Source organism: Watersipora subatra, chromosome 3, assembly GCF_963576615.1.
Source record: "Watersipora subatra chromosome 3, tzWatSuba1.1, whole genome shotgun sequence".
Lineage (NCBI taxonomy): Eukaryota > Metazoa > Bryozoa > Gymnolaemata > Cheilostomatida > Watersiporidae > Watersipora > Watersipora subatra.
Genome location: NC_088710.1, coordinates 56,538,115 through 56,563,427, shown reverse-complemented (window position 1 = coordinate 56,563,427; position 25,313 = coordinate 56,538,115). Strand labels below are relative to the sequence as shown.

Here is a 25,313-nt window from a genome sequence, read left to right as displayed (position 1 = left end):
ATATAGAACGATTAAATATATATTGATTGGTTTTCATACTCTGAAAAAGCAAATAAAACACTCAAAACAAGATATTGTAACAGAAAGAACATGTTGGTTATTGTCCTTACGTACTACATGCTTTCAAAAAGCAACAAATAAAAAATAATGCAAGGAAATGTGATTAATTAAAATGTAAAATTAAATACATACAATAGCAGTTAACACTCGCATTTGCCAGGGAGGGAGATATAAGTTATCCTTCGTTACAACATTTGACTTTGATAAATTTGGATTTTATCAAAGTGTTAAAAGACAAACTGAGAACCAAACCTAAAAGCAAACTTTCATTTTCAACTAAACGTAATTAAAGTTTCTTCGGCGTTCATAGTTTGAAGTTTCTCGCTGGTGAGCGAGAAATTTTTCCTTTTTTTTCGCTTTCACGACTAGCCGGCTGTTTTAAGATAAACCTATCTAAGGACGTTTGCCTTTGTCGCCCTTGCAACATGTTGCGATTAGGACGAACACAGGTGTCGTCACAAATGGTTAATGCACGACCATTAACCAGCTTGTTCGAATGTCTATTAAACAGTTTGGATAGATAGCGCCGGCCTTTTCACATAGCATCGTTTCAGTTACGCTGTCACTGGCTGTTATGTTTCTGCACAGAAGCAATTAAATAGAGTATTAAATTAGAGAAATGGTTTATTGCACACTCCAGAGACAACTGATTTGATAACAGAAAACCCAAGTATTTATATGTTTGGTCATAGAAAAGCTTTGTAAAAAGCTACAAGCATTATTAATAGCTATCATGAGACAGTACTATATAATATTAGCTTGTATAAAGCTTTAGCTAAAAAGCATAATGTTTGTTTGCAAAGTACCAATAATACTTGGCACTTGCATGACACCTCTTCACTAAGCTAAAGGTTCTTTCTGGTTCTCTTAGACCTTCGGGGTTTGTCTCTGCTATACTCATCTCCATCAGGTAGACGAGGGTTGCGTGGTCTTCTCCTAGACGGAGGTTGCTCTGTTACAGTTGTAGGGGCTGGTAGTTGCAGTTTTGTCTCCTCTGTTATATCAGGTTTATCTCCAGGGTCTTGATCTTCTTCTGTTGAGTATCTTGGTCTGAGTTGTTCAACATGTCTTCTCCAAGTAGGTCCCTTTGGTACCACTTTGACATGGAGACTACGAGTTCCATATATCTTAGTAACAATGGCTGGAACCCATCTAGGTTGTCTGTTGCGTCTAGGTCCATGATACAAGGCATAGCATGGTGCTCCAAGATTGTAGCTCCATCCTTCTGCTGTGTAGCGCATTACTGTGGCTAGTGTTGGGTCTTTCTTTGTCTCCTTTGCTAGAACATTGTAGTCTGTAGAGTTGAGCTGTTGTCCAATAGTGTGAATAGTGCATACTGTATCAACATCATCCTCATCTTCTCTTGCATCAAACTCTTTATCAGGTCCAACTGGCAGTCTTGAGAGGACATCTGCATTTTGATGATGCTGGGTAGATCTGTATTCTATGGTGTAGTCATACTGATTTAGTACCAGTGCCCATCTTGCTAGTCTGTTGGCTGCTAGAGCTGGAACTCCTTTGGTAGGTCCTAGAAGTGTGAGAAGAGGTCTGTGGTCAGTTACCAAGATAAACCGTCGACCATACAGGTACTGGTGATACTTCTTTAGAGCAAATATGATTGAGAGAGCTTCTTTTTGTATTTGTCCATATTTCCTCTGTGTGCTGGTCAGTGTTTTTGAAACATTGGCTATTGGTCTCTCACTTCCATCAGGATAACGATGAAATAGTACAGCTCCCAGTCCAGTTTCTGAAGCATCACATGAGATTCCGATGTCAAGATCTGGGTTGAAGTGTGCTAAGACACTATCAGTTGATAGCATATCTTTCAGTTTGTTGAAGCTCTTTTCTTGTTCAGTGCCCCACTTCCAGGTTTCTCCTTTGCGTGTCAGTTTGTGCAATGGTCCTGTGAGTTGTGACAGATTGGGTATGAACTTGCTGTAGAATTGTGTAGCTCCCAAGAAAGATCTTAGCTGAGTTAAGTCTGTTGGGACTGGCATCTGTTGTACTGCATCTGCCTTCTTTCCTTTAGTGATTCCCTTTGAAGTGAGTTTGTGTCCCAGATACTCTACTGTAGGTTGAGCAAAACAGCACTTGTCTTTTCTACATCTGAGCCCTCTTTCTTCTAATCTTTGAAGAAGTCGACGTAAGTTTTGTAGATGGCTCTCTGCATTGGCTCCACTCACTAGTATATCATCTAGGTATACTGCTACTCCTGGGAGGTCTTGTGTCAGTTGCTCCATGATTTCTTGAAAATACCCTGGTGCTGAGCTTATGCCAAAGGGCAACCTCTTCTGTAGTAGTACTCCTCGGTGTGTTGATAGTGCTAGTCGTCGTTGACTTTCTGGTGCCAACAATATTTGATTGTAGGCATCTGCTAAATCAATCTTTGTGTAGCAATAGCCTCCACCTAGTTTTCTGATTAGATCTTCTGGTAGTGGGATAGGTTTCCTATGTGTTTCTAGCTGATTATTGATAGTCTTGGAGTAGTCTCCACATACTCTGATCTTCCCTGCAGCTTGACCTGTTGTAGATTTGCGTACAGGTACAACTGGTGTTCCATACTGGTTGAATTGAGTTGGTTCCCATATGCCTTTAGCTACACCTGCTTCGTATGCTTGGTTGAGCTCTTCTGTCAAGGCAATAGGAACTGGTCTGGGTCGGCAGAAGACTGGCTTTGTTGAAGGTTTGAAGTTTATCTCTAGTTCAAAGTTCTTGAGACATCCTAGCTCGTCTTTGAATATTTCTGGAAATTCTTTGCACATCTCCTTACACTTGATTTGTAACCTCCCATCTGGCTGGTTCTCTGTGATTGTTGATACAAGGTTCTGTTGTAGCTTGTCATCAATAGAGATGCCTAGTTGCTGTATAGCAGTTCTTCCTAGTAGGTTGAGATCTTGTACAGCACTAATCACAAATGGTAGTCTGACTTCTTTCTGTGCATCCAATTGGGCAGTTAGCTCACACCTGCCAAGCGTCTCGATGAGATGTCCTGAGGCTGATTTGTAGTTAACTGTAGTAGGTTTTAGGTTTGGCTTTCCTAGCTTCTCCCATATTGATTTACAGATGAAGTTGTCACATGCTCCAGTGTCCAGTTCAAGTGTGAAGTTGTCTCCCTCCAGTTTGATGTTTTCAGCAAGTTTCACCATCTTGGTTGATGTGCATTCTATCATCTTTACTGGTTTTTCTGCTGCAGATGATTTCTTTTTCTTGCATGCTCTTTCTATGTGACCTTGTTTAGAACAAAAGTTGCAGGTGGCTGCTTTGAATCTGCAGTCATCCGCTGTATGGTTAGTTCGGTCACATCTGTAGCATAGCTTTCCTTCCTTCTGCTTGTCAGGTGTAGAGTTGTTTTTCTGGATTGGTTTGTATCTTGATTTCTGTTGAGCAACCTTGTTGACTTTAGACGAGTTTCCATAAACTGTCTCTTTGGCAACTTTAGCTGCTTCTTCTGTTTCCTGTGCTACCTGTATAGCTTTGTTGAAGTTGAGTTCATTGTCCTTGACCTTGAAGAGAGATTTGAGAACTGCTTCATTGTTTACAGAGCAGATAAATCTTGTTCTGAGAGCCTCATCTAATGGATCTGTAATGTCTATGAAGGCACATGTAGTTGCATCTTGACGAATTCTGGCAGCTAACTCTTGAATAGTTTCTCCAGGTTTCCTCTGCATGTCACTCCAATACTTGTAACGCTCTCTAACAATGAAGCGTTTAGGGTCATACTGGTCTTTGAGAAATTCCAGTATTTCATCCATGTTGAGGTCGTTGATCTGCTTGGGTGTTGAAAGCTGAGCTGCCATATTACTAAGCTGCTTGTAGAGTGTAGGCTGTTGGTTGGTGAGAAAAGTGCCAGCAATCTTGTCTTGATGAATAGAATTTGCTGCAATGAATGTGTTGAATCTGTCTATGTAATCTGTTAGTAGCTCTGCTGTTGGGTCAAAACCTGCGAAGGCTGGAACAGCGGTTGCAGCTGTTTCTTGTTTCCGTTGTGGGTTTTGTAGTAGTAGCTCCATCAGTTTCTTATTCTCCTCCATTCTTTCATCTTGCTGACGTCTGTATTCCTCTTGTTGCTGCTTGAACTCCTCATGCTGCTGTTGTCTATGCTCTTCTTGCTGCTTTCTCTGCTCCTCTTGCTGCTGTCTCTGGTCCTCCTGCTGCTTCTGCATTAGCTTGATCAGGTCTGCTACTTCTGCCATTGTAGTGGTGCAATTTTGAAAATCTGAACAAAACTCTTTGTAACTGTTCAAAAGAGAAATCCTTGTCGCCAATTAGCTTCTGTTATGTTTCTGCACAGAAGCAATTAAATAGAGTATTAAATTAGAGAAATGGTTTATTGCACACTCCAGAGACAACTGATTTGATAACAGAAAACCCAAGTATTTATATGTTTGGTCATAGAAAAGCTTTGTAAAAAGCTACAAGCATTATTAATAGCTATCATGAGACAGTACTATATAATATTAGCTTGTATAAAGCTTTAGCTAAAAAGCATAATGTTTGTTTGCAAAGTACCAATAATACTTGGCACTTGCATGACACTGGCCAATGATTTGTCCAATGCCATCAGCGGCCGTGAAGATCGCTGCACCGTTTAGAAACTATGGTTAGTCCTTTTGCGAACTAAATGCCCTGAATATAATCCTTCTGTTTGATCATTATGAATGTATTTCTGTCATATTGCCGAGCTAGCTCAATCACGCATACACATTTCGCATTTTTTTCAATATTTTTCCGTTTAATATCAATTGTTATCATTTGCTTTTTCTTTGTATTATCTTTCATTTTACTGGCAAACTTTTGGTCTACGCACAGTACGTTTAATTCACATAATTCTGCACAGAAGATCGTGCACAAAAAAACACGGTACAACTGTATAACCTGAGCGGTTGAAAAATACAGAGTGATGCTGTTCTCATAAAACACCTCCGGCATACTTGGCAACTGACTCAAGTGCTCGTATCTCAAACATGGCTCGTATGTTAGTGCTAAAACTCGTATCTCGGGCTCGTATCTCAAGTTTCTCGTACGTTGGAGCACTCGTAAGTTGAAGTATTACTGTAGTAAACTTACGTCTATACACATCATGGTAACGCTAAAAATGTAGACTTGAATGCTTAGTGGTTCAAGGCTTCACATAAATGCACGTAGCATTTTTTATATTACTAACCATTTCATTTTTCTACATTGTCTTGGTCTTCTTAAAATTTGACAGCTTTTGCTAATGATATTTCCCAAATACTTCGCATAGCGACATCGTCCACCTCTCGTTGAAGTGACAAACTTTGTTTTGAGGTGAACCAAAGGTGGAGAGGCTTCTTTCTATCGAACTCGGTTTCCATTTTTGTGCTCAAATCTTTTTTAGGATTGCACCTTGGCGGTTTTAATGAACATTTTTTGTGCATGTATTATTTATATGGGCTACTATTTACGCACGCAAAAAGACATCGTCATAATTTTGCAAAGACGAAGGTCTTAACTTTTTTACAATTGGTACACATTGAAACCCGGATCTGCCATATTGATCGCTATGGAAACAATTTTTCATAATTTGCCTGTTTATTGTTTTACGTTATCAGGTTTTAATTTAGTATTAATTAATATTATCAATTAAAACATCGTTAAATGTGGTATGATGAAAGTGTGCGTATTCAAATATACCAATGAGATAACTCTGGAACAACTTGTATTGCAAGGGTAAACAACTATGCTAGAGAACAATATAATTATTGATACATTAGTTATTGTTGTTTCTTCTAACTTAATACGTTTGAGCCTAACAATTAAAATACAAAAACAAGTAGTATATACCCTAATACTTCACCAGCTTTGTTGATGTTTCATTTCGCATTTTTTTAAATGAAGCATTCTGTGCGTATGTTGGTCTCTTGAATGAAGAAAGAACACATTTTTAAATGAATATCAAACATAAAAGAAGCCATCAAAGACACTAAAAAATGACAAGATCATTATGTATACAACTTTTTCCAAACATAACGTAACAGCTGATAACCAAATGTACAGAGAATAGCGATAGGTTCAGTTACAAAGACCACAATGTCTATTCAACATGGGCGGTTGCCTCCTATTTTGTTCAAAGAATGGTTTGTATATGACCTGTTACAGGTATCTAAACAGGTCATATACAAGCAATTTCAACTCTTTAGACCATTTGCATTGCCTGAGGCCATAACAATCATTATGTGTGAAAAGTTTACCCTAGTTGCAGTCTGGCCAAGTCACCACCTTGCTAATGCTAATTATGTGGTTAGAAAGGTTGTTGTGACGGAGGAGGCGCATTCAATTTAAACAAAAGGTTGCTGATGACAATAGCTATGTACTGCGACAAGGACCACTGAGAATCATTATTCGCTGACAATCCCGACCACAAGTAAATACCCTATAGAAATCCTGACTTGTCAAGGCAAGAACCAACGTATTTATATGTTTGTTCTCCTGTGAGATCCTTTATTTCCAAATCAAAACAACTATATTGGAAATTACTGCTAAGAGGCGAAGTTTGGAGTCGCGTTGCTTTGTTGTGAAATTATAAACGCTTGCAGCTGAGATACACGCGTTACCCACATCTGTTAGCTGAGGACAAACATAAGAGAGTACATTATATTGGCATTACTGAGTGCTGGTGCTCTTTATACGCTAGAGTGCTGCAGGCTACCAGCCATCTATCGCCTTTGTCTCAGCATGTGCCAACTCGGATTTCTCTATCGCTCTGTGTGAGATTCTTGAATTAGGTGAGAAGTTATTAAACATTATTTTGTTTGTTTAACAAGACAGATAACTCATAACAGATAATTTGCTATTCTCAGTGTCCTATCTGTCTCTGTGTGTCAATATGTGTTTGACATGTCAGTAGATTGCTAATTGCGGTTGCAGGCAGGAGTTAGATATTTTTATCAAGTTGGTCCACTCAAGGCAAATATTTGCTGTCTCGTCCTTCATAAATAACCATCCGTGAGTTTATTTGAACTTATCATTCCGTTATCGCTAGTCACACATTCAAGGTTCTGCTAAATTCTTCTCAGCTGATTACAGAAACGCTCTGACAGGAGAGTTGAACTTAATGGTATGGGATTAGCTTTATTAGTTTGAGAATATATTTTGTTGAGCAGTGGTTTGTGGCTGAATTCTTTCTGCATGACTCATAAGCCGGTAGCTAGTGATACTGCAGAAAAAAGGGTTATGCAACGCTCATTTGTAGAAAAAAATTTGAAAAAATGGATTATGATACTGTTGAATAATAATGATACTGTAACATTTGCTGAGGACATCTCAGACTACCCTTAGACAGGCTATTAGCCTGTCCTGTAGTAAGGGAGTCAGGGTACACAGGCTACTAGCCTGTTCAACTCATTCTTTTTTGTAACTGCTTGTCTTCAAATCCCAGGCAAAAGTAAGAAAAGTTTAATTTGATGACTGCAATAGATCATTACATGCATACATTGACCTATTGCTATACCTGCTATACATAGTCCTACTGCTATACCTGCTATACATAGTCCTATTGTTATACCTGCTATATTTAGTCCTACTGCTATACATTATAGTCCTACTGCTATACCTGCTATACATAGTCCTACTGCTATACCTGCTATACATAGTCCTATTGCTATACTTGCTATACATAGTCCTACTGCTTTAACGTGCTTCACTCAAACATTCTTATTTGTAAATTGTTTTGTTGTCAAGTGCTGTTTTACGACTCTATCTAATAGAGTCGCAAGTGAATGTGAAGACTTCATTTTTTAGGCAATGCATGCTGTTAATGCTAAAAGTGTTAGAATTATTTTATTAGTAAAATTTTGCAAAGGAAAATTAATCAACCACTTTACACTAGCTTTTATACCGACTTGTTGATATGTATTACTAGTACCCTAACAGTCTAGTGTGCCATGAGAGATCATCAGATGTGTATATAAAGCGCAGAGAACCACTATGTGCACAATAATTATATAGCCCTGGAAGGCGAATGATTGGTGCAGGTGGTAATGTAGCGGGTGACCTTGGTGAATGTTTTTGAGTTCTAATCATACAGAAAGCAGTTATTTTTCCTCATTTACAACTTTTGGACAGACGAAAACAGCTCTAACTACGGCAAAGATTTATTTCTGGTCTGATGCCAGCTGCAGAGATTTATTCATTATTTATATAAACAAACTTATACTGAATATAGCGGATAGCCTGAGGGTAACGTATAATTCACAGCCAAGCTAAAGTATTTACTATGATGCCGGTGACGCTACGTGGAAGTAGTTAAATAAGTAGCATTGAGTGCTAAGCTCCGACTCAAGTATTTACTCTGACAAAGATAGTTGAGATTATCGAGTCATGACAATGACAAGCAGGTGCTCCTACATTAACCTAAAATCAGTATATCCACTACAATCAGGTTTATTCATCTTTGATCAAACATTGTCCTCAGCTGGACAAGATGGCTAAAGATTTGGTTTCAATCTTAAATTAAGCTATGAACATGAAAGCAATGCACTAGGTCAAAACACCTTTGCCAACCTATTATTTATAACACTTGGTGTCAAAGTAAATCCGGATTATCATTGAATAGTAATTATCGTTGGTGTTCTATCTCCATTTTATAACATTTAACTGTGTATAAAAATAACCCCAACTTTTATGATAGAATAGATGAACTACTGTGATGGAAGAACAAAAGTTGGTTGCATTTGTCATGCTTGTAAAGAAATTTTCTGCTATCATAAACTAAAGTGGGAATATTTTTTGTTAAAGTACAACCATTTATAAGTATCAATGATATCCAACAGAACTAGTGAGTATTAAAAACAAGTGTTTTACCATATTGATTGTAGTGAAGTAGTATTCATCAGGTTTACATTGAGGTAAAGACCCGAAATCTGAAGGATGAGTGGAAAACACCAAAAATTTTGGGAGTTGCCTATCTACATACTCACATTAAACATATTTGGTAACAGGATTTCTGTATATTGTTGATCATAATATTAATATTAGCTGTAATTTAATATTTATTTACCATTATAATTATACTTTAGATAATGTCCTAATTTTTTATGCTCTACTTGAAAAACATTGTTTTACTTGTTGTAAGGACAAACTTGTCCCAGTTTTTGATCCTATATTTTTGCTCGTCACAAGCATTAAAGCTTTCCACTGGGCTTCTGATATATACAGGACAGTTATAAACATTAATTACAAGTCTAAATACAAAAAATGGTTTTGATCAGCAATGCGTAATTCCAATAAAACATAAAGACAAATTTTTATAAGATCTTTAAAATCTGAAATAACTTTTATTATAATACGAAAAGAAATCACATAGCTATTTATTAAAAATACACTAAATTTTTATCCCATAAAATCTTTAAATTTTGTTCTCTTTTTTCATGAAACTTTTCATTTTTTGTTTCTTGTCATTTTTGTACCAGGAGGGTGTGTATGTATGAATAATGCCATTGAAAGTTGTGAGTCATTACCTTAAAATATTTTCAAGTACCGGTCTAATGCTCCTGAGTTTTCTCAGTTGCATAAGACAAAAAACTTGATAGCATGTAATTAAAAGAGAATTGCCACAAGCCTCTTACGCGTATCAAAATTCAAAGACTATCAACTGAAACAGCTGTAGAAGCGTCTGTAAAAACAATCGCGTGTTACTACCCGGTGCTCGTGTCATAGCACATGTTCAGATTAAGAATGAAATTGTATCGCTTGCAAACAATTGCAACACTTTCTTAGCGTGTCATATAGCCTGTTCACTCTGAGGCTACTGGATGAAATAGACAGGATTCTCCCTCCCCTTTAAGAGCTATAATTGCAGGTTTTTTCTGTGAGCGGTCAAAGCTAAATGCTGCTTTAACTGCAAAATTAACTTTTAAAATTTTATGAAGCTGTCAGCAAATTCAGCGATTAGGAAAGTCATCTATGACATAGTGACTATGCAGTATCAGCTGGCTCAAGAGTGTATATGTTTATGTCTATGGTAGACGTCCAGAGCCAGCAGGTCTATGCTATATAGACTGGAGCGATTGGGCTCTGCTATATAGACTGGGGTGACTGGCCTATGCTATATAGAATGGAGAGATTAGGTATGCTATATAGGCTGTTGGAACTGGGCTATGCTATATAGCCTAGAGACTATGTATGCTATATAACCTGGAGAGAACAGGTATACTATATAGACTATAGAGGCTAGGTGTGCTATATAGACTGAAAAGACTGGGTATGCCATATAAACTGGAGAGTTTGAGCTATGCTATATTAACTGTATAGACTGGGCTATGCTATATAGACTGGAGAGATTTGGCTATGCTATATAGACTGGAGAGACTAGTCTCTGAATAGCATTCGTTTTGGATAGTACAAAGTTCAATCGGAGCTCTGAAAATCAGATATTAGCCTCTAGCCTTGGAACAAGAAACAAATAATTGCAAATGAGTGACACATTTGAGAGGATTATTTGATAGAAATTAGAAATAACTACAACAGATATACTGTTATAAATTAGTTTTGTTACACTGGCTAGCAAACATGCTCCAGAAGGCAGTGTTTTAAAGCAATATTCTCTAGCCAAAGTTCCTGAACTTCCAAGTTGACTCCAGATGTTTCTCTTTGCTCATGTATTCATATTTGGTCTACTTGTCTTACAAGTGCAAAAAATTAATAGTAATCGTTTTTGTCGTAATGCCTAGCAGTGCTCTCACATTATTTTTACCTGGAGGCAAACATGAGAGGGTCTATTTCATCAGTAACGATAATATTTCAGTCACACAGTCACTCCGATATTGTAAGTTGTGCGGGTAAGTAGGTCTGCAGTTTAACAACACTACAAAGATTGTATACAAAGATTTGTCCATATTGTTCCTATTAGTAGTTTACTGTGTATTCTACACTGAAGTTTTGAATAAGGTCAGTTATAGCTGCCAAACAACAAGCTGATGATAAACAATATTAAATGGACCACCTCTTTTCACTAAATAATAAGATAATCTATAGATAGTGGCTGAGGTAAAGATGTGGGATACATGATGCACTCGCACTCACCTCCCGCGGCTTTCATAAGTCATTATATGAAGTAGTTAACAAAGCTTTGCCTCGTGTACACCTCATGCCTCATGTACACCTCATGCCTCAAGTACACCTCACGCCTCATGTACACCTCATGCCTCAAGTACACCTCACGCCTCATGTACACCTCATGTACACCTCATGTACACCTCATGTACACCTCATGTACACCTCATGCCTCATGTACACCTCATACCTCATGTACACCTCATGTACACCTCATGCCTCATGTACACCTCACGCCTCATGTACACCTCATGCCTCAAGTACACCTCACGCCTCATGTACACCTCATGTACACCTCATGTACACCTCATGTACACCTCATGCCTCATGTACACCTCATACCTCATGTACACCTCATGTACACATCATGCCTCATGTACACATCACGCCTCATGTACACCTCATGTACACATCATGCCTCATGTACACCTCATGTACACTTCATGCCTCATGTACATCTCATGCCTCATGTACACCTCATTCACTTCCCCTATGGCTATGAGTAAGCTTTCCTATGGCACTTATCAACTTTGATGAACAGGCGCAATAGCTGAGGTGTAATAACCAACTTCTTTATCCATTCTTCATCCATTTTCTTTCATATCATAAAGTCTGTCTGTAGCCTCGGCTGGAGAGTGAGAACAAAGATTGCATCAAATGAGATTCAAACTTATGACATTCGCCTTCGCAGCCTGACACTCTTACACTTGGGCTAATCTTCCATTTTCTAATATTCTGGTATATAAATGATTGCACTAATCCCCACTCTCTGCTAAATAGATTGCCAGGGTACTAGTTTTTGTAATATAACCTAAAATTTACAATAATCATATATGAATACTTAATTTGTGCATGTACCTTAAAAAATATCTTGACAATTCAATAAGCACACGTGTTAATTTTTGATAACATTGTTAAGCATTTTAACTTTGCCGGTTTTCAGTAATTATATTCATTTCTATTACATAAAAGAGTGCAAAAACTATCAGTTTTTAAAAAGCAATCACTCATAGTATTTTGTTATTGTGTAACAACACAACAATGATAGATGATAAGTTAATACGCGCATTTACATGAGAAAATGATACGCAAATACATGGATGGTCTGAAACAGCAGAAGAACTCTATAATCTGCGTGTTTTTGAATCTATCCATTGCTTCTGAATGTTACAGGTGATCTAGCAATAAAAATTGGAAGCGTATGCAGGTGTGAGTGACTCATAAAAATGTCTTCTGGAGAAACCGTAAAGATTGCAATATTAGGCCTACCCGGTGTCGGTAAAACAGGTACGTGTTCAATCAATTTACTTTACTCAGTTGTTTGTTTTTTATTTAAAGTGAAAGTTACAATCTTAGTAAGGAAAGAAAACTCTAAATTTGTAAGTTGATAACTTGACAAGTTGTCAATTTATTCGTGATCAAATAATTTAAACTCTGTGAAGTTCTAAAAAGGTGCCAAAAGAACACTTGCCAAGCCCAGATAAGGCATAGCATTGGTGAGCGGCCTGTCAGCATAATCTACATAGTTGGCCAGCTTGATAGATAACACGAGATCAACTATTTAGCATTAGAACTGCTAACATCAGTTTAAGCATTTTCTATACTTTTGGCAGCTTTGTAAAACAACCATTTGTCGTAAAAGCGCAAAGACTTTTTCTCAAACCCTCAAGGGAGCAAGTAAACTAGCTATAAAACTAGTTTAAATAGTTGATTGCCAAGAACACAATATAAGTTTGCATAAATTGAAACTGCTTCATGATTCGCATCTCCAATCTGCTTGACCATCCATTTCATTCCTTCTTCTCCAGAAAATTCACTACACCTCATACTAGCACGTTGCCAATCTACATAGTTATGCAAATAGAGCTCTTTTCTTTCAATGCACATAATTTAACTTTAATATTCTTTATTTTTGTCACATAGTTAAATTTACTTTAAACAGCACACCAACTGGTAAAAATAAAGTTCATATTCATATCTTTACGTTTAAAAGTCAGTTTTGCAAGCTAAAAATGAGCTGATTTACGCATAATTGAGTAAAAAAACTGCATAATTGGTATTACAGAAATATTTGTAAACAATAAAATGATAAATGTTGACCATCTAAATACAAAGAGAGAGGTACTGACTGATTTTTATCTGCAATGATTATGCTAGTTCTAACATATTTATTACTGTATGAAATGCGGGCTACACAATTGTGTCATTACACTAGACGCTAATGTTTTTGCCTTTAAGGTAACTAACCCGTGTTTTAAAGCGCTATAAAATTTCACCATTAGTTGGTCTTCTTCTTTCATATAATAATAGATGGTATTGACTGCTCGGCCATCATTGCCTTTTCACTGTTTGATGGCTTTTCATGTATTATTTAGCAGAATGATTTACATTTATCCCTATATTGTTGAAAAGATTCTGTGGAGTCCCTGATTGATGATCTTTAGCTGAATATCAACCTGCCAGTGCTTGCCAACCTGCGCTAACTAAGCTTGTGGTAAACTTTGCACTTTACATCTCCGCCGATGCGCATCGTCACGGTGCCTTGTCTCTTGATATATCAGTAATGTTATGATTAAGGTGAAGATAAGAGTGAATGTTACTGAAAGGAAAAGGCGTTCATTTGCTGATGTCTATGCAGTAAAGCAGTCACTGATCCTATATATATAAATTACAAACCATTGGAACTTACGGCAGTACTAATAGCTATATATTCCTACACTGGTGTTTGCTGCATTTTGTAGGCAGCTAAGGCTAGCCTGTCATCTCATATACCAACTTTAATGTATCTCCTAACATCTACAGTATCTCCCCATGCTAGCATGCATCCTTTCTCTCTCTCTCTCTCTCTCTCTCTCTCTCTCTCTCTCTCCCTCCCTCCCTCCCTCCCTCCCTCCTTCCCTCTCTCTCTCTCTCTCTCTCTCCCTCTCTTCCTCTCTCTCTCTCTCTCTCTCTCTCTCTCTCTCTCTCTCTCTCTCTCTCTCTCTCTCTCTCTCTCTCTCTCTCTCTCTCTCTCTCTCCCTCTCTCTCACTATTTCATCAGCTCACATCTTCTGATGTCAGCCTACTTCTCTCTATGTCAGCTTTCTTCTTTCCATTCTTTCCATTCTTTCCATATTTCGTTCTCGTATTTCCACACATCATTCTTGGCCATCGAGCAGTCTTTAACTATGACATCAGAGCAGCTTAATTGATTCTTCAAAAAGTCGTCTGTATTATTGCAGTTAACAGTGATGCAGTGAAATGTAGTAGTTATTTTGGCTATAATCATGTAATTCATGTTGCATATAAGTGATATTTCACATGTTGTTATGTAAAAATGGAAAATAAAGTAAAATTTAAAAAATAACAAACTAAAATTACAAATTTTTATTAGTGTCACCAACTACCTCATGGAAAAGTCCCCTGCATGACTTGTAATTTAGTTTTTAGTGCATTCATCAAATTGATGTAGTATTATAACAGTTATATGCACGATTCACTGTCATTCAAAAAACTAAATTTACGACTTGATTCATTAAGTTGAAAAATTTAGTCTTTTAGTTTACGCATATGACTCATGCATTGATGAAATATTCGTAAACACTTTTTTGAGTCATCATGGCATTGTTTCTGGGAAGGCTACTTCAGCCTTGCTATAACATGCATACACACAAACAACCCATTTCTAAAGCATTGTGAAAACATTTCTAAGAGCAATGTAGAAGCACAATATTGGTACAACCAGAGTCATGTGCAAAAGTATGGAAGCACCTACTATAATTTATTGTATATACATAACCAGTAGTGATTTGATTTAAAAAGAACAAGAATACGGAAACTTGTAACTCGAAATCTCTTTTTTCCGCTGTTTTTATTTATCAGTCTATAAAAGCAATACTCTCGCTGTTGTCTTGCCAAGCAGTCTACAATGTGAATATTGTTTCATTATTTATGTCCATTTCAGCGTTAACAGTCAAAGTGGTGTCAGGAAGATTTATCTGGAATTATCATCCCACTTTAGGTAAGTAAATATTACTGGGAGACAACTTCAAATTTGCCTGAAATAATTGCTTTTTGATTTAGTTTATTAAGATATAGTTAAGTTTTAATAAATTAAAAAGGGTATAAAAAATGACAAATGATAATGAGCAATTAGGTATCGCAAAATCTTTTACACTTCTGGAATAAACCTCAGTGGATTTTACATTCAAATAATAATAAAAATTTAAATAGCTATGCTTATGTTTCAGATTATGACTAAACCATCATCAAAGCATTTCCTTGTACATGTGCAAAACAATTTCTACCTATCCTAGATCAAACCACATCAACCGCTTAATGTGTCGGTTGCAAAGTAATCGCATGGCCCTAATCCTCCTATGCATACAATCTTAAGAAAGATCTCTTGCAACACCGTACTACAATAGCCTGAGAATTATAGTTTTAGCTCCTCTGAAACACCACACTACAATCGCCTGAGAATTATAGTTTTAGCTCCTCTACAACATCGTTCTACAATAGCCTGAAAATTATAGTTTTAGCTCCTCTGAAACACCGCTCTACAATCGCCTGAGAATTATAGTCTTAGCTCCTCTGCAACATCGCACTACAATCGCCTGAGAATTATAGTCTTAGCTCCTCTGCAACACCGCACCACAATAGCCTGAGAATTATAGTCTTAGCTCCTCTGCAACATCGTTCTACAATAGCCTGAAAATTATAGTTTTAGTTCCTTACAACACCGCATTACAATCGCCTGAGAATTATAGTCTTAGCTCCTCTGCAACATCGTTCTACAATAGCCTGAAAATTATAGTTTTAGTTCCTTACAACACTGTACTACAATAGCCTGAGAACTATGGCCTTAGCTCCTACAATACCTACGCAGAACTGACAAAGCGAGTAACACGCGTTTTTATCATTTGTAAATTATTTAACTTTTTGGCAAATTATTTATCATAATCATTTAAAATAAAATGCTGCTATTTGTTTTAGAAAGGAAAAAAGAAGTTCATACAATTTTTAAATCTTACTTTTGCAAATTTGTTAGTTAGAATTATGCAACTAATGTACTAACACGCTAACTGACTTAGATTCTTTCTATTACAAAGAAACAGCATGATGAGGCTTGCTGTTTGCTCCAGATTTCTATAATTGTTGCAACTCGCTGTTAAAGCTTATATCAAAGGCAACACAAGTTCTTGCCTCCAAGCAACTAATCCTTGACTATAAAATATACTTCAGGCCATAAACTAAAAGATGCTTGTGTACATTAAACGAGTAAACTGCTTTATGTAAGTATTAATGTAAATGACGTAGTACAATGAAGTGAGTCAGTGACTTTGCAAAAAATCTTTTTTCAAATAATCATTGTTTATAGACGTTCTGTTGCACTTCATGGGAATTGTAATATGCTAAATATAAATACACGTGACTCACTGCGAGTGCGTATAAGGAGCTTGTTTAACCATTAAGGATAAATCGTGTTATGTAAAAATAAATTATTAACTAGTAAAGAATGTACAATATATTTGTACAATATATTCATAAATATTTTTAGTTGTTCAATTGAAATGTACAACGATAGTCTTAGCTCTTCTGCAACACTGTACTACAATAGGCTGAGAGTAGTCTATTGTAGTATAGACAACAGGTGTGCTATTTGACCTTTAAGATGGTTATTTAGATGATTGTAGTACTTTTAAATAGGATAAAACTACAACATAAATTTTAAGTACTTGAAGCAATGATTTGTTTTCTAGTAAAAAAGTCTCCTAAATGTACATGCTGACATTGTACATATACACATAGTACATATGTACATGGCACACACATCTAGTAAATACAGATATATACAAACATATTTTGTATACATGTACATGTACTCTGTTGTGCTGATGTTTCAGACGATTTGAGCTAAGAGCAATAATGCAATTAATGCAATAATACAGAAAATATAATTCTAGTTGTTGGTTTAAATTTTTATGAGTCATTGATCAATAAAAATCAATTTTAAATAAATTTTCAACAGTACAATAACATACTCATCAGTGTGGAGCCCAGGCTACTCTAGTTACTGACACTAGATCTGTATCATTGTAGAACATATCTACATATATTCAACAATACAACAACATACTCATCAGTGTGGAGCCCAGGCTACTCTAGTTACTGACACTAGATCTGTATCATTGTAGAACATATCTACATACATTCAACAATACAACAACATACTCATCAGTGTGGAGCCCAGGCTACTTTAGTTACTGACACTAGATCTGTATCATTGTAGAACATATCTACATATATTCAACAATACAACAACATACTCATCAGTGTGGAGCCCAGGCTACTCTAGTTACTGACACTAGATCTGTATCATTGTAGAACATATCTACATACATTCAACAATACAACAACATACTCATCAGTGTGGAGCCCAGGCTACTTTAGTTACTGACACTAGATCTGTATCATTGTAGAAAATATTTACAAATATTCATTGGTGAACAAGGCAGAAGCAGAAGAAACCAGTATTAACTTAGAGATTATGGATACAGCAGGCTACATAGCGTTTGTAAGTATTTCATATGGCAGATTCGATGGAACGATAACGGCATTGAGCTAATGCATAGAAATGGAAAGCTGCCAAACTCACTGTAGTCAGTGATTTATAACAGTTTTGATGTTGCTGCAAGATGTCAAGTTAGTGTTACGAAATGTTTTTGGGGTGCATTAGCCATTTTTTGTCTATCCTTTGACCTGAATGGTCGGCACGCATCATTACCAGTGTATGTATTGAACTAAACGTCATCCTCTTTAGCGGTGTACAAACAGTAAGCTTGGTCATTACTAGGTAACATCTCCATGGTTACTATTCGATTTTAGTTTTTATCCTTTTCCTAATCCTCAGCAGGGTCTCGTCTGATGACGTGGGTATTACTCACTCTAGCGCTATTTGTTGCTTTGCAATATCATGTTTTGTTCATACAAATGCCGCCAGCTTGCCGTAATTTATCATGGCTGTTGACGCTAATCATGTTGGTAGATTTTTCTATTATTACGGTATAATCACATGAAAAGAGGTTAAGAACTACGTGACGAAATCTCTGCATTCAAGTGATAAATAATCAATAAAATCAAAGAATACCTATTTGTTGTTTATGCCTGAATAAATCATACTAAACACACAAACACAAAGGAAAGCTATGTAGTGGCAAAGGAATTTTAACCAGGGGCTAGACTTTCATATAAAATAGTAAGGCATTTAGGAAATTGCTGTATATCTATCATGCAAACTTAAAATTTTTTCCAAGTTATATACATTTTTATCTATCTATCTATATATATATGTTATATGTATTTGTATCTATTACATATTCAAAGAATAGCAACTATTAATTTAATAATCACTCATTAGTGTTTTATTGTCAAGGAATGTGGTTAAATGAAGAAGTCTTGCATCCTAGTTATTAAAAGACACAAAAAAGGGATTTGACCAATCACATTCAATCATTGCTGGAATTTAAAAGCGTTTAATCTGTCATTTCTATGACACCTAACTCTTTAAGTCTTAAATTCTGTTCGTAATTTGACTGGGTAGAACCTAAACAACTGGAAATTTTGCAGGAGAATATTTCAGAGTAATCTCTACTCATTCTCTAACGTCACATTTGACGAGTACGAAGAAAAAATTACTTAATTTCAGTATAGCTGGAGAAATCTTATTCACCGAAGACAAAAGCTAAGTTATCTAAATATGTTAAAAAACTGAACAGCTGTTAACAGAACAAGTTCAGTTCAGAAATCAGATCTCCAATTTTGATTCCAAATGAATCGAATTCTGACGCACAGATAATGATCTCTAACTGCGTAGGAGGACATTGACATAAAACTATAATACTCGATAGAAGTGAAATAACTTGAGTTACTATAGTTGATAACTTCAAGATGAGTCAGACCTGGGTTTATAACTCCTTGTAAGCAGTCACAGATTCTTCAGTACTGTGTGTATTCAGTACACGGTACACAATATTCAGATCCTATAGGAATAGTTTTCATATTCGAATGGTTAGATATATATACATGTATATATAGATATGTACTTCATTATCGTCAGTCTATGCCATTTGAAACAAAGTAGACCATGAGACATAAACATAAATAAATAAATCAATAGTTACCAGCAATCTAGTATCTAGACTGCTTTACAGCATTTTGTCAATCGTATGTGTCTATCGATAAACTGTATAAAATCTGATGTCTATGCAAAATAGTAAAAAGATGCTTGTATAAAATAGTGAGTAGATATTCCAGCTCCAAACAAATGAAGGATAAATTTGTTTTTTGCAAGTTGCTAACTAGTGTTTCACAGTTACGAAATTTTGTCTATAGCTATTTAGTATCAGTAACCTAACCAAGATCCAAAATAAGGGCGCTTTGTCACCTGCTCAACAGCTCTTAGCCATGCATTGGTAAAGAACTTTGGCTTTTTGCATCTGCTGCTATTACTGCAAACCATGTTATATCACCGCTGTAACATATTGAACCTAGCTCTGATTGGCTGAATGCTAAGCTGACACCAAGAAGCTACATTGGGTCTACTAATATATAGCGGCTGCCACACCTCAGGCTTATTACTAGCAGCATGTATTCACATCCCTGTAGTAGAAATCATAGCCATATTGCATGTATTTATCTCTTTTAGTATTTCTGTCTTATGCGTAATTAAGCATATTTGTGTGTTATTCTCATTATTGTACCCACTGCACTTACTCTAGCTATAACCCTGGAATATAATAACCAATCACTCTCTCTATTGACGTTAAGCTAACCAATCACTCTCTCTATTGACATTAAGCTGGTTCAGCTCTGAAATTATCTGGATTATTTAGATTTCAATCAGTTTTACCAGTAAAAAGCAATAATGAATTTAATAAACAAAATCGATAAATACATATTTTGAAAAACTTAAAGTATTCAAAATTGGAAAATATAAAAGTGTTTTGTAGCAGCATTCATAATTACAACTATACTTTATCAACAGGAATATTAAAAGTAATAATATGAAGATGTCAGTGAATTTTGGTGACACGCTAAAGCAATGCCTTTATGGGTTATTATATCACACATACATAATAATAATAATAATACTAAAAATGATAATAATAATAATAACAATGATAACACATAATAATAACATTGATAATGCATAATAATAACATTGATAATGCATAATAATAACATTGATAATGCATAATAATAACAATGATAATGTATAATAATAACAATGATAATGCATAATAATAACAATGATAATGCATAATAATAACAATGATAATGCATAATAATAACAATGATAATACATAATAATAACATTGATAATGCATAATAATAACAATGATAATGCATAATAATAACAATAATAATACATAATAATAGCATTGATAATGCATAATAATAACAATGATAATGCATAATAATAACAATGATAATGCATAATAATAACAATGATAATACAAAATAATAACATTGATAATGCATAATAATAACAATGATAATACATAATAATAACAATGATAATGCATAATAATAACAATGATAATACATAATAATATTACTAACAATAATAATGCATAATAATAATAATAACAACAACAATAATAATAATAGTAATAATAATAATGCAACTCTAAGTTCCGTTAATGTTGACTTGCAACAAAATCTACATTACAGCTATTTGGTATCAAAAGGTTTACCATGTTTTACTCTGCTGTGTTGTAGGTGCAAAATATGTGGAAATGTGAGTACAAGCTCTTAAAAGCTCAAAAACAAACAGTTAATCGCAGCCATCATGAAAGCGCCACAGGTTGGAATCCCTTTATTTTGATGACGCACTAAACTCAACGTTGTTATTGTTTTGGTGATAATATGAAGTTTCACCAGTACAATACTATGGTGAAACTACAATACTGGCCTTTCATGACATGTGATGTTATCACATGAAATAAAAGGCTCAATATAAAATGTCTCGTAGCACTAGTTTATGACAAACACTTCGGGTTCTACCGGAAAACCCTAATCAAATATAAATGCTCGCTACTTTACAGTTTTGTTTCAGCGTGGTCTAATCATCTAGTCATAATCTGATCATGTGAACTATACTTCCTGACAAATGGCACGAACAAATTCTGCAGCATTTTTCGACTATCGCATGTGACCAACAGGCTCCTCATGTTTATCAGAGGATGATATGCACTCTTTCGAGTTAAGGTTAAAAAGTTCAACTAATTTTTCGGCTGGGTTTTGAGATATCAGTGCTCACAGTGACAGCTCACAGTGACAGCTCACAGTGACAGCTCACAGTGACAGCTCACAGTGACAGCATTACAATGATGATGAAATAGATGCATAACGATAATAGACATGGTTTTATTGAATGCGTGAAGTATATTTGTAAAAATATTTTAAGGAATGAGGTTTCATGAAAGTGTAAACAGAAGCACATCGTGTTCAGGGATTCTAAACTACGGCGTTTTTGTGGTGGTTGCGATTAACTGTTCGTTTTTGAGCTTTCAAGAGCTTATAATCACATTTCCACATATTGTGAACCTACAACACAGCAGAGTAAGACATGGTGAACCTTTTGATAACAAATAACTGTAATGTGAATTTTGTTGCAGGTCAATCTTTAATGAGAAAACTCACCGCAACCAAGTTCTTTCAGAAGTAACAATAATGGGCACAATAAGAATAATGATAATGGTACTAATAATGAGTGTATAGAACTGAAATTATATCAACTAACTTTTGATTGTTAGTTTAAAACTATATCTATAGTTGGAGCATTTGACACTATATCTATAGTTGGAGCATTTGACACTATATCTATAGTTGGAGCAATTGACACTATATCTATTGTTGGAGCATTTGACACTATATCTATAGTTGGAGCACTTGCCACTATATCTGTATAACAGGCGACTGGCTCTTCTGGGTGAAGATAAAGCTGACATATTGTTAAAACGTGGAAATCGAAAATATTAGAAACAGTACATTGATGAGAGTTCGTTGAAGCTAAGAACTCCATAAGTAATTTCCTTTGGCTTTTAGCTAGTTCTCGAGACCATTGAATCTAACAATATTAACCCTGCAATAGACCACAACAGTAAATATTGCTATGAAATAATTTCACCTATTGTTGCAAAATGGAAGCTTTGAATCTTTATCTTTGACCCAAACAGTAAGGGACAGTAAGTGAGTATAAAAAGTATTATCCATGTTGTTTAATATGACTAGAGAAAATACCAAATAATTTAATTTTTAAAGATTTGGTTGCACAATATAACTTTGATTTGAACTTTTAGCATAAAAAACTGCTCCTGTCATAGATTGGCTCAATAGCACAAGCTCCCAGCTTTAAAAGATGATCTTAGATTAAAATAGTTAGCCAATGAGATAAGCCGATATATGTTGAGAAGAAGAATTTTGAGCGCACCAATACCGATGATATGAGTCAAACATATCAACATATCATTTGTCAAGCGCTGCTCATTGCTATTTTTGCAATTAGATTTTCAGCCTTTAGTCAACGCTGTCAAGAAAAGCAAAAGCGATAAATTATTTAAATTTTAACTGACTCATAAAGAAAAAATTGCTTAGCATACCATCGGGTGACATTAGAAGGCATACCGACATCTGTGTGATATATTTTATCTTAGCTCAAAATATACAGAGACCTGCAATAAGATGAGATTGGGTTGTGGTTGATGAATCACAAATACTATTATTTTAATGTGTTAATGACATTGTTTTTAATGGTAGTGTGACGGATTACACCTTAGAGCTTTCCGATTATTCACAAACTGCTCAGCCAAACTTTGCACCAAATCTATTGTTTCTGTATTCCACATATTTGTACACTTGCAGGAAACGAATAGCCCACAGCAAGAGGGTTATGTCAAGTGGGCCAATGGACTTATACTCATGTACAGCATTGTGGACCTGTCGAGCTTCGAGGCCATTAAATCGCTGATCATGGCAATTATAGCAAATAAAACATTCAACAATAACATAGCCCTTGTTGCCAATAAAAGTGATATGGATCATTTGAGACAGGTGAGTTTGAAATGACTCATCTATGCGCACTAATTAAAAACTTGGCTAGCTGTGATACATAGATTAAGTGTACTAGAAGATCATACATGTACATGTACAATCAAAAGCATATTTTGGTCATTTCATGACCTCTTTGAACAATCTGTGGCATAAAAAAAAAATTTTCAAAGAGGTTTTTTTTCAAGATTGTTCAAAGAGGTCATTTCATGACCTCTTTGAAAACTGTGTGGCATGAGAGAAAGAAATTAATGCATTCTGTGCAAAGTACTAGCGTGATAAAAAACAATTTATTTTTGATCATTTGGAGTAATGATGTTTGGCAGGAAAAACTACGACTAATGCAACGATAGCCATTTGATCAACTGCCATAGCTTGTTTTTTAGCAAGGATGCTGGATAATTTGCAGTGCATCACTACAAGTTCCTCGATAATTTGATAAATTTCTTGACGCTGCATGAAGTGTTATGACAGAAATCGGGGTGGATACCAACATTTGGTTTAAAAATGTTAAATAGTCATATATGAAAGTGATATGACGTCAAAACTTCAAAGCTAATAGGAAAGCCACTTGGAATTAAAATCCAACAAGTTTTCATTAACATGGGTCAATAATTGTGCTGCTTACAAGATGGCTTATATTGTAGCAAGAACACAGCTATAGTCCGAGCACAGGGGCAACAATACTTCATATTTGCAAATAAAACATATTGTAACCTTGTGATACGAGTAGCAGAAAATGTACCTAAAATAAGAATAGCAGAATTTCAAAATTAAAATTAGCAAAATAGAAATTTAGGCTACTGATAAAAAACAATCGTGTTTTAAAGTTTGCTGTGGAAGCAAATCTGAAGCATGCAGTGGCATCTTTTGCTTATTACTAATAAATTTTTGTTACTTTTTGAAGCGCTGTTTTTAGATATAAATCGGTGTCAGCATAAAAAATTGACACTGAAATTAATGGCATCTCAAGCATAATTGCCTAAGAGATTTTTTAAAAACTGCTTTGAATTAAACATGAATGATAAAGAGCATTTTTAATTTACTTCTAAAAGAAACAGCCTTCTAGTCATATAATAATAAACATACATTTGATATTGTATCTATGAAACAATAGATTGTTTACGTATTTGTTATTGTATTTTTTTGCTTTTGGCTCTATCATCTGCATGTTTGCTTAAACTGCTTTCAAAATACCAAAGAAAATATTTTAGATTTATGTCCAAATTATTAGCACTTCAAGTATCCCTGAAGCGATGTAAAGACTTTCTGAGAATTTTGTGTACAATGCGTATAGTGAATTTGATAATGAAAAGGAAACCATAAAAATTTATGCCTTGCACAACATTAATATTGTCTTGTGTGTGCTTTGAAGGTGAGCCTCAACATTTTGGCTATTCGTTCAAACCTTGACGCAATATCATAAACATTTCATTTACAAAAAGAAGTAGAGAGTGCAAAATTCCAGTCATAAGGGGCAGGAAATATTTCTTTGTCAGGTCAAAACGGAAGCCGGGCAGAAGCTAGCTGATGAATTTGGATGTCGATTTTATGAGATTTCTGTAATGACAGAGTTTGAGAGAACTACACAACCCTTCATAGACCTGTGCGCGGATGCGAAACACAGCAGGGACGCTAACGGAGCAAAGCTCCGGAGAAGGAGCTCGGCAAGTCAGCGGCTTAAAAAGCTGATACAGAAGAAACTGTCCATCTAACATAGTACAACTATTTACCTTTTTTTTGCCGAGAACTACAACAAACCCAGCGCAATACTCAAGACAAGATCATGGTGATTACATGGTCTTAGCTTTATATTTATTTTGACCTGTTTTCAAAGAGAAAAATAAGTTATGCAAAATGAATAACTTAAATGAGGTGGCAAGTAATAAATAAAAAGCACATGTCATGACATGGTGAGTGTATAGCAAAAGATGACATGAGGTAACATACTATATCTCAGATATAATCACTATGTACACTGTTTACAGTTAAGTGAGATCATCAAAAGCTTCGTCATCAAAATTCAAAACAACAGAATGTATATTACTACATTGTTGTTTCCTAACAATTTTAAATAATTATTTTAT

The 25,313-nt window shown here is 35.4% G+C and overlaps 1 protein-coding gene across 3 annotated transcripts; it reads left to right on the top strand.

The window, feature by feature from the left end:
* The first annotated feature begins 6,599 nt into the window (after window positions 1–6,599).
* On the top strand, window positions 6,600–24,955 carry LOC137389633 (ras-related and estrogen-regulated growth inhibitor-like). 3 transcript variants are annotated; one of them, XM_068075695.1, is made up of 6 exons: window positions 6,600–6,813; window positions 12,316–12,420; window positions 15,077–15,133; window positions 17,595–17,689; window positions 23,041–23,229; window positions 24,726–24,955. In XM_068075695.1, exons 2-6 carry the CDS (start codon window positions 12,360–12,362, stop codon window positions 24,939–24,941), a joined length of 618 nt encoding a protein of 205 aa, XP_067931796.1. In that variant the 5' UTR covers window positions 6,600–6,813; window positions 12,316–12,359; the 3' UTR covers window positions 24,942–24,955. The 3 variants fall into 3 exon arrangements, with proteins under 3 accessions (XP_067931796.1, XP_067931794.1, XP_067931795.1); XM_068075693.1 differs by having other exon boundaries at window positions 6,601–6,806; window positions 12,307–12,420; XM_068075694.1 differs by lacking the exon at window positions 6,600–6,813 and adding an exon at window positions 7,058–7,138 and having other exon boundaries at window positions 12,307–12,420.
* The last annotated feature ends 358 nt before the right edge of the window (window positions 24,956–25,313 follow it).